At 47.0% G+C, this 10058-nt stretch overlaps 1 protein-coding gene across 2 annotated transcripts; it reads left to right on the top strand.

The window, feature by feature from the left end:
- Window positions 1-6573: 6573 nt before the first annotated feature.
- LOC310779344 (2-oxoglutarate dehydrogenase complex component E1) lies at window positions 6574-9648 on the top strand (the record flags this gene model as incomplete). Of its 2 annotated transcripts, XM_083639883.1 has the most annotated exons (2): window positions 6775-6816; window positions 6994-9648. In XM_083639883.1, 2 exons carry the CDS (start codon window positions 6775-6777, stop codon window positions 9646-9648), a joined length of 2697 nt encoding a protein of 898 aa, XP_083496009.1. The 2 variants fall into 2 exon arrangements, with proteins under 2 accessions (XP_083496008.1, XP_083496009.1); XM_083639882.1 differs by having other exon boundaries at window positions 6574-9648.
- Window positions 9649-10058: the final 410 nt, after the last annotated feature.

The following is a 10058-nucleotide window of genomic DNA, read 5'->3' on the forward strand; positions in this document are numbered from 1 at the left end:
AGGAAAAAGACGAAAGGTGTTTAAAAAAACGTTGTAAATTGAAATAAAATGTTTAAACTAGACTTAAAAAATAAAATAAGTAAAATAAATTAAAATAAATTTAACTTTTAAAAATCAAGGAAATGTATCTGGCATTTCTTCTTTTTTTGTATAGAAAACATACTGAACCGTGAGACCACTGTGTTGCACGGAACCAAACCGTTAATTTTGTGAACTGTTACAGTCCTACTGGACTAGCATCTCTCATCACAGAGAGAACTGTTACACCCTTACTGGAATACCATCTCTCATCACAGAGAGAACTGTTACAGCCCTACTGGACTAGCATCTCTCATCACAGAGAGAACTGTTACAGCCCTACTGGAATACCATCTCTCATCACAGAGGGAACTGTTACAGTCCTACTGAACTAACATCTCTCATCACAGAGAGAACTGTTACAGCCCTACTGGACTAACATCTCACATCACAGAGAGAACTGTTACAGTCCTACTGGACTAACCTCTCTCATCACAGAGAGAACTGTTACAGTCCTACTGGACTAGCATCTCTCATCACAGAGAGAACTGTTACAGCCCTACTGGACTAGCATCTCTCATCACATAGAGAACTGTTACAGTCCTACTGGACTAGCATCTCTCATCACAGAGGGAACTGTTACAGCGCTACTGGACTAGCATCTCTCATCACAGAGGGAACTGTTACAGTCCTACTGGACTAGCATCTCTCATCACAGAGGGAACTGTTACAGTCCTACTGGACTAGCATCTCTCATTACAGAGAGAACTGTTACAGCCCTACTGGACTAGCATCTCTCATCACAGAGAGAACTGTTACAGCCCTACTGGACTAACATCTCTCATCACAGAGGGAACTGTTACAGCCCTACTGGACTAACATCTCTCATCACAGAGATAACTGTTACAGCCCTACTGGACTAGCATCTTTCATCACAGAGGGAACTGTTACAGCCCTACTGGACTAGCATCTTTCATCACAGAGGGGAACTGTTACAGCCCTACTGGACTAGCATCTCTCATCACAGAGGGAACTGTTACAGGACTAGCATCTCTCATCACAGAGAGAACTGTTACAGTCCTACTGGACTAGCATCTCTCATCACAGAGAGAACTGTTACAGTCCTACTGGACTAGCATCTCTCATTACAGAGGGGAACTGTTACAGTCCTACTGAACTAGCATCTCTCATCACAGAGGGAACTGTTACAGTCCTACTGGACTAGCATCTCTCATCACAGCGAGAACTGTTACAGTCCTACTGGACTAACATCTCTCATCACAGAGATAACTGTTACAGCCCTACTGGACTAGCATCTCTCATCACAGAGGGGAACTGTTACAGTCCTACTGGACTAGCATCTCTCATCACAGAGGGGAACTGTTACAGTCCTACTGGACTAGCATCTCACATCACAGAGAGAACTGTTACAGTCCTACTGGACTAGCATCTCTCATCACAGAGGGAACTGTTACAGCCCTACTGGACTAGCATCTTTCATCACAGAGGGGAACTGTTACAGTCCTACTGGACTAGCATCTCTCATCACAGAGAGAACTGTTACAGTCCTACTGGACTAGCATCTCTCATCACAGAGATAACTGTTACAGCCCTACTGGACTAGCATCTTTCATCACAGAGGGGAACTGTTACAGTCCTACTGGACTAGCATCTCTCATCACAGAGAGAACTGTTACAGTCCTACTGGACTAGCATCTCTCATCACAGAGGGAACTGTTACAGCGCTACTGGACTAGCATCTCTCATCACAGAGGGAACTGTTACAGCCCTACTGGACTAGCATCTTTCATCACAGAGGGGAACTGTTACAGTCCTACTGGACTAGCATCTCTCATCACAGAGAGAACTGTTACAGTCCTACTGGACTAGCATCTCTCATCACAGAGGGGAACTGTTACAGTCCTACTGGACTAGCACCTCTCATCACAGAGAGAACTGTTACAGTCCTACTGGACTAGCATCTCTCATCACAGAGAGAACTGTTACAGTCCTACTGGACTAGCATCTCTCATCACAGAGAGAACTGTTACAGCGCTACTGGACTAGCATCTTTCATCACAGAGGGGAACTGTTACAGTCCTACTGAACTAGCATCTCTCATCACAGAGGGAACTGTTACAGTCCTACTGAACTAGCATCTCTCATTACAGAGGGGAACTGTTACAGTCCTACTGGACTAGCATCTCTCATCACAGAGAGAACTGTTACAGTCCTACTGGACTAGCATCTCTCATCACAGAGAGAACTTGAAAAAGACAATCTGAAAAAGTGGCTCTGGCTATAAAAGCTCACTCAAACTCACTGGACTGGATCCAGGTAACTTCCCATCTGCTATTGAGATGATTGAATTACCTCTAATGGTGGGAACTACTGTACAGTATATGTGGAGGTCCGCCTTCAAGCAATATCATCTTTGTTCTTTTGGACACATTGTAGCCGTCAGGTCTGGCATCAGTGGATCTCCTGTCCTGAGTCTGCTTCTGTGTGGTCGCACATTAGGAAGAGAAACGCCACAAGCTGGCCTAGCTATGTTCTCAGGGCTCACCAAATCATTCTTACAGCTTAGCCATACCGCCTCTTTAAATCTTACTGTTTCTCATTACGCAGTGGCCGGCAGGAATATAGCTGTCTCATACAGACCCTCGTGTGCATTAATTGACCACTTTGCCGTTCCTTTTTCTCTAAAGATATGTCCAGATATTAAACAACTCGTAGTTGCAGGACAGTCGGCGCCTCCGCCAATCTGGGAGCAGAGTGAAAACATGGGAACGTTTTGGGCAGCAACGCCAATCAATAACCAGTCAAATGCTCTTGTTACTTTATGTGCTTCCTGCCACTGCAATAGAATTATAGAGCCAGCGTGAGGTGCCATTTTCTCACACTTAATAGTAGCAAAATACAGTTACTACAGTAACTGAATACAACTGCAAGGTAACTGATGCAATACGCAGTTATTGCGATGAGATCCACAGGCATCTAATACACATCATGAAATAGCATCTTAAATGTGCATTGTTTCTCAAGGCCTTTTAGAAGGGCCCTACTATTTATCATCGGGGCAGTAAGATTATCTGCCTTAGTTACAGTTTGCAAGGTGACTAGAGGGACCCGTGTATGATAAAACCAGGGCAGAGGCACTGTCTATCATTATGATGTGAGAGAGGGTAATAGATTATAGACGTCTTATACTGAATGATGGAGTTTAGGGTGACCAAGGGCAAAGAATGATGAAAAGGAAGGGGTGGTAAATTACAGTTCGACTAATTCAGTTTTTCTGGGAAGAGCGGACAAAGCATTTTCAAACAATAAACAAAAACAGTGTTTTATACTGTCTATATAGAGAGAAGAGATGTAATGGCAAACAGTAACGATGATGACCCATAGAAGTTGGGTAGGCAAATGATCCTTCTGACTGATTCATCAGCATACATTTTCAGGCTTTGTGGAGAGGGAGGAACATTAGATAACTGGATAGTAAACTGTATGTACAGGATGTTTTGCTATCTTTACCAGGATGAGGGCATAATGAGAACATATAGCCTACTACCTTACTGACAAGTGTATATACTGTGTCAGTGATTTCCAGTCATCGCCGATTCAAGTGATTGCCAAGTCATCGTAGGGAAATTTGGAGTCAGCACACTTGTGAGCCTGAGGCAAAACATAAATCATTCAAAGAGGGAGAAACTGAAAAACAATAAAAAAAATAAATGAGATAGGCACAGAAAACAAATCAGCATTATGGTTCTGGGGAGTTATTTATCTCATTATTCAACCTTGGGAAAGCTGTGGCTTGGTGAGCAAAGACCCAGAACTCTCTTTGTGAAGGATACACTTTGAACTGCAAATTAACACACTAGCCAACATGTTTTTCCTATAAGCATGGCTATGGCGTCTATAGTGAACAGAGTTAATCATGTACTTAATTCCAACATATTTCAAATCAAGTCCTGCATCCACTTCCAAGGGCAGGAAACCATCGCACTGCTTACTCCTGTTCCTGTATGTGCTCAAATGTAGATTCACTGATGTCTCTGTATAGTGGGTAATTGTACTTTGCCTTTGTCACGATCAAATGTTTTGCGATCAGAAAATTGTTGCGGCTTTGCCTTTATGTACTATAGGTGAAGACTGGCTGAAAACAGTGTGCATAACAGGCGAGTTATATACAAATGTGCCCCATACAGTTGTTCTAAAAGGTGAAATTAGCTATATAGGCCAAAACCGTGTTATGGTCCATTGTGTAAACATGCTTAATCACTGTTACAAAGTGGGGTATTTTAACATGGCGGTGAACAGGAATCACTCCCTTCCGAGTCCAGCATCAAGTGGCTATTCGAGGAACTACAGCTTTCAGGATCACTTCTGCAGCTTCCTCTGCAAAACCCTGAGCTAGCCCACTGATTCAAACAGTCCCCATCTCCGATGCATCCCTTAGACATGTCAATTCCCAGCACTTTATGCAATTCATGCAAAGTACAGTAAATACGGTACAGAAATATAGTGTACACACAGCTACAGAGAGTAGCCGAATTTATTCCTCCTTTGGTGTGCCATAAAACGAGGTGTTGCTTAGTTTTCGTGAAACAATGTTTTAGTTTTTTGTTTTTAATCTAAAACAGCGCCTTATTCAAATGTTTTCCTTTGGGGCCAAATGAAATGACAAACAACTGTATGTGTTTCATGTACAGTAAGTGTGCTGCAGCATAAAAAAAAAAGACTGAGAAAAGCTTCGTCTTTATTTAAAGTCTTATCGGATCGCTGGTGCTCATGAAGACAGCAGCCCTTCATTGAACTTGATTGAATATCCAAAGTTTTCGTCTCTCAAATGTCTCAAAGTGAAATATGAACCAACAGTCTGATGCTTTACTTTCTCCCCTTGAGTGAAACTTTGTTCCCTTGCGATGAGGGGGGACATTGATGTTTTCTTCAGTGAACACAGAGACAGAGAGGGAAACGCTGTGACTGTGAGAGTGAAGATAAAAACAGAGAGAAGTGTCCTACAAAGGCAGTGTCTCATCTTTCTCTATTTAGCACCAAAGAGGGGCTGGCATGCGGGGTCCTACTCCCGACAGGCCTTATTATTACAAAACAACTTTGAATGGGCCACTGATGGCCATTTTATTTGATAAACAATGATCTACAGTGGATACACTTTAGGTCTTAGGTTAGAATGTAACTTCTTTGTTGCTCTTAATCATGATTTTGGCTCACTACCAAATATGTCCCAGAGTAATTCCACTTGGGGCCCAAACATGTAATCACATATCCCTTGAAGAAATAAAATGAAATGTCTGAAGGCATACAGCTCACAGCTCTCATTACAGTCACTCAATGCTTGCTTCGAGACACTGGGAGCATCAATGTACTATTATATAACTTTCCCACAATTTCAGAATGAGTAAATTATCATAATGTTGTTGACTATTAATTCTCAACTTGCGCTTGTCATAGGGATTTCTGTTCCAGTACCAGTGATTTAGAAACAACATAGCCTTTTCAACTACTGCTAATGTTGAAACCTCCAGTTGCTTAAGAGATAACTCCATAACAACTAGGTTTACTGTTTTTTTCCCCTTCAGATTTCCCCCTCATTTTCTTCTTAATTGTACTTGGCATTAGCCAAGTAGAGCTGCCCCGGTCACTGCTGCACCCTCTGCCGATCTGGGGAGAGCCATAGACTAGTACCATGCTTCCTCCGACACGTGCAATTGCCAGCCGCTTCTTTTCATCTGATGGAGCTTCACCGGCAGGACGTAGAACGTGGGAGAATCACGCTATACCCACAAGTTCCCTTCCGCCTTCGACCGACCACAGGAGGCGCTAGTGCAGCGACCAGGACACACCCCGCAATCCGGCTCCCACCCACAGACACAGCCAATCGTGCCTGTATGGACACCGGCCAACTTGAGCAATTGTGTCACTCAGTGATGACATCACTTGGGATGAGCGTACTCAGTTGAGCAATTGTGCACCGATGATGTCAAGAACGATCAACTCAAGTGGTGTGTGTGACATCATCAATGATGACATCATCACTGATGACATCACAATTGCTCGAGGGACATCACTGATACCAGGGAAGGACGAAGGAAAGATCTTGAGAGGTAGGAAGGCGGTAATGGAGTGAGAGTAGGGAATCAGTGGATGGATAAATCCAGAAGGAGGAGGTAATGCAACATACTGTAAAGGATGCCAACTGCCAAAACATCACAGAAGAAGAAGCACTGATGACATCACTCACTGATGATATCAGTTAGGCATAGAGTTGGTGACGTTGAGATCTCAAGTTGCACCGGCATCTGCAGGGAAGGCATTATGACATGGCTGATGATGTCACAACATCTATGACATCATCAGTGCCTGAGCACTCGATGAAGTCATCAGTGAGTGATGTCATCAGTGATGATATCACCAGTGATGTCACCCGAGCAATTACAATCTTATACTACATAGGGCAGTGTTTACTACTATAACCCTGACCACCACAGTGTGTGTGTGTGTGTCTGTGTGAAACAGGGTTAAGGACCGCTGATGCATCTTTTAAGGACTTGTGCTGCGCGGTTGCGTCTTCTCAGCCCTTTCCAGGTGGCTCAGACTCTCGGCCAGCAGCGGCCGGCCATGCTCACCGCCACCGCTGGCACCATACGGACATTTCAGCCAACCAGGTGCTACATGGCGCCGGTGGCTTCAGAGCCGTTTCTGAACGGGACAAGCTCCAACTATTTGGAGGAGATGTACTTCGCCTGGTTGGAGGACCCCAAGAGCGTCCACAAGTCGTGGGACGTGTTTTTCCGTAATGCGAATGCCGGCGCTCCTCCAGGCTCAGCCTATCAGAGCCCCCTGTCTCTGTCTCCGGGGGCCGTGGCCTCTCCTCAGCGATCCTCGCTGGTCGGAGTGCAGCCCAACGTGGAGGATCACCTGGCTGTCCAGACCCTCATTAGGGCCTACCAGATACGAGGTCACCATGTAGCCAAGTTGGACCCCCTCGGGATCATGGACACCGATCTTGACTCGCAAGTCCCCACTGACATTATCACTTCCTCTGACAAGCTGGGCTTCTATGGTCTGGATGAGTCAGACCTGGATAAGGTGTTCCGTCTGCCCAAAAATACCTTCATCGGAGGATCAGAGAGCACACTCCCACTGAAGGAGATCATACGACGACTGACAATGGCGTACTGTCAGCACATCGGTGTTGAGTTCATGTTCATCAACAATCTGGAGCAGTGTCAGTGGATTAGACAGAAGATTGAGACTCCAGGAGTGATGCAGTTCAGTCTAGAGGAGAAGAAAACGCTACTGGCCCGCATGGTCCGCTCCACTAGGTTTGAAGAGTTTCTGCAGAGGAAGTGGTCTTCAGAGAAGCGTTTTGGTCTGGAAGGATGTGAGTCTCTGATCCCCGCTCTGAAAACCATAATTGACAAATCCTCGGAGAATGGCGTGGAGAACGTCATCATGGGCATGCCTCATAGGGGGCGTCTGAATGTTTTGGCCAATGTGATTCGTAAAGACCTGGAGCAGATTTTCTGTCAATTTGCCTCCAAGCTGGAGGCAGCTGATGAGGGCTCTGGTGATGTCAAGTACCACCTGGGCACGTACCACCAGAGGATCAACCGTGTGACGGACCGGAACATTACACTGTCTCTGATGGCAAACCCGTCCCACCTGGAGGCCGTGGACCCTGTGGTGCAGGGCAAGACCAAGGCCGAACAGTTCTACTGTGGAGACACAGACGGGAACAGGGTGATGTCCATCCTGATCCATGGAGATGCAGCGTTCGCGGGTCAAGGCATCGTATACGAAACCTTCCACCTGTCTGACCTGCCCTCCTACACCACGCATGGCACAGTGCACGTGGTAGTCAACAACCAGATTGGTTTCACCACAGACCCTCGTATGGCTCGTTCCTCTCCATACCCCACGGACGTGGCTCGGGTCGTCAATGCTCCCATCTTCCATGTCAACGCTGATGACCCGGAGGCTGTGATGTACGTCTGCAAGGTGGCCGCAGAGTGGAGGGCTACCTTCCACAAGGATGTGGTGGTGGACCTGGTGTGTTACCGGCGTATGGGTCATAATGAGATGGATGAGCCCATGTTCACTCAGCCTCTGATGTACAAACAGATCAAGAAGCAGAAGGGAGTTCTACTGCAGTACGCTGAGAAGCTGATCACTGAGGGGGTGGTGACACAGCAGGAGTACGAGGAGGAGATAGTGAAGTACGATAAGATCTGTGAGGAGGCGCATGCTCGCTCCAAAGACGAGAAGATCCTCCACATCAAGCACTGGCTGGACTCTCCGTGGCCCGGTTTCTTCACTCTGGACGGCCAACCCAAGTCGATGAACTGTCCTTCCACCGGCCTGACTGAGGAGAACCTCACCCACATCGGACAGGTGGCCTCCTCTGTCCCTGTAGAGGAATTTACCATCCACGGAGGTTTGAGCCGTATCCTTAACGGCCGTGGCGAGATGGTGAATAACCGTATGGTGGACTGGGCTCTGGCAGAGTACATGGCCTTCGGATCGCTGCTGAAGGAGGGAACACATGTCCGCCTGTCAGGACAGGACGTCGAGAGAGGGACATTCAGTCATCGTCACCATATCCTCCATGACCAGAATGTTGATAAGAGGACTTGTATTCCCATGAACCACCTCTGTCCTGACCAGGCACCCTACACCGTCACTAACAGCTCTCTGTCTGAGTACGGAGTCCTGGGCTTTGAGCTGGGCTTTGCCATGGCTAGTCCCAACGCCCTGGTGCTGTGGGAGGCTCAGTTTGGAGACTTCCACAACACGGCCCAGTGCATCATAGACCAGTTCATTTGCCCCGGCCAGGCGAAGTGGGTCCGCCAGAACGGCATCGTGCTGCTGCTGCCACATGGCATGGAGGGCATGGGTCCAGAACATTCGTCAGCCCGTCCAGAGAGATTTCTGCAGATGTGTAACGACGACCCTGATGCCATGCCTACTCTGACAGAGGACTTTGCGGTGCATCAGCTGTATGACTGTAACTGGATTGTGGTGAACTGTTCTTCTCCTGCAAACTACTTCCATGTCCTGAGACGACAGATCCTCACTCCCTTCAGGAAGCCTCTGATTGTCTTCACTCCCAAGTCTCTGCTGCGCCACCCAGAGGCCAGAGCCAGCTTTGATGAGATGCTGCCTGGAACCCATTTCCAGAGGTTGATTCCAGAACGGGGCTTGGCCTCGGAGCATCCTGAGGAGGTGAAGAGGTTGATCTTCTGTACAGGAAAGGTGTACTATGAGCTGACCAAAGAGAGGAAGAGCAGAGGCATGGAGGGCATGGTGGCTATTGCACGTGTCGAGCAGTTGTCTCCCTTCCCGTTCGACCAGGTGAAGGTGGAGTCAGGGAAGTATGCAAATGCGGACCTGATGTGGTGTCAGGAGGAGCATAAGAACCAGGGTTACTACGACTATGTCAAGCCCCGCATCAGGACCACCATCCAGAAAGCCAAGCCCGTTTGGTATGCGGGTCGTGAGCCAGCAGCAGCTCCAGCTACAGGGAATAAGAACACTCACTTGATGGAGATTCGCCGCATGCTGGACACTGCCTTTGGTCTGGATGCCTTCAACGACCAGCAATAAACAATAATTAAAGAGATGACGACAACTCCCACCCTGGCCCCTTCACCCTCCTGGGCTCGTTGAAAACATCACATCTTTACTGCAAAGTCTGCAAATACTACTCACTAAATACTATACAATAATAATACTCCATACTACACAATACAAAGTACACAATAATAATTTAGATTGGATTAAAAAAGTGCCTTTCTCAAACTCAAGGTGGAGGGGGGGGGGTGGCTAATTACTGGCCAAAATGACTCAAGACAGGTTCAGCACCATGGAGACTTCTAGAGTGGAGGAGCCCCCAGTTAATCCAGAGTGGAGCAGCACACAGGTGGGCAGAGTTTCTTAATCAGCCAGTGAAGTCTGGGGAGAGAGGGGAGAGACTGCATCCCAACTTTGAGCGAGGCCTGACTAACTGGCCAGTC

The sequence above is a fragment of the Poromitra crassiceps genome, assembly GCF_964638095.1.
Source record: "Poromitra crassiceps genome assembly, chromosome: 7".
NCBI classification, from domain to species: Eukaryota; Metazoa; Chordata; class Actinopteri; order Beryciformes; family Melamphaidae; genus Poromitra; species Poromitra crassiceps.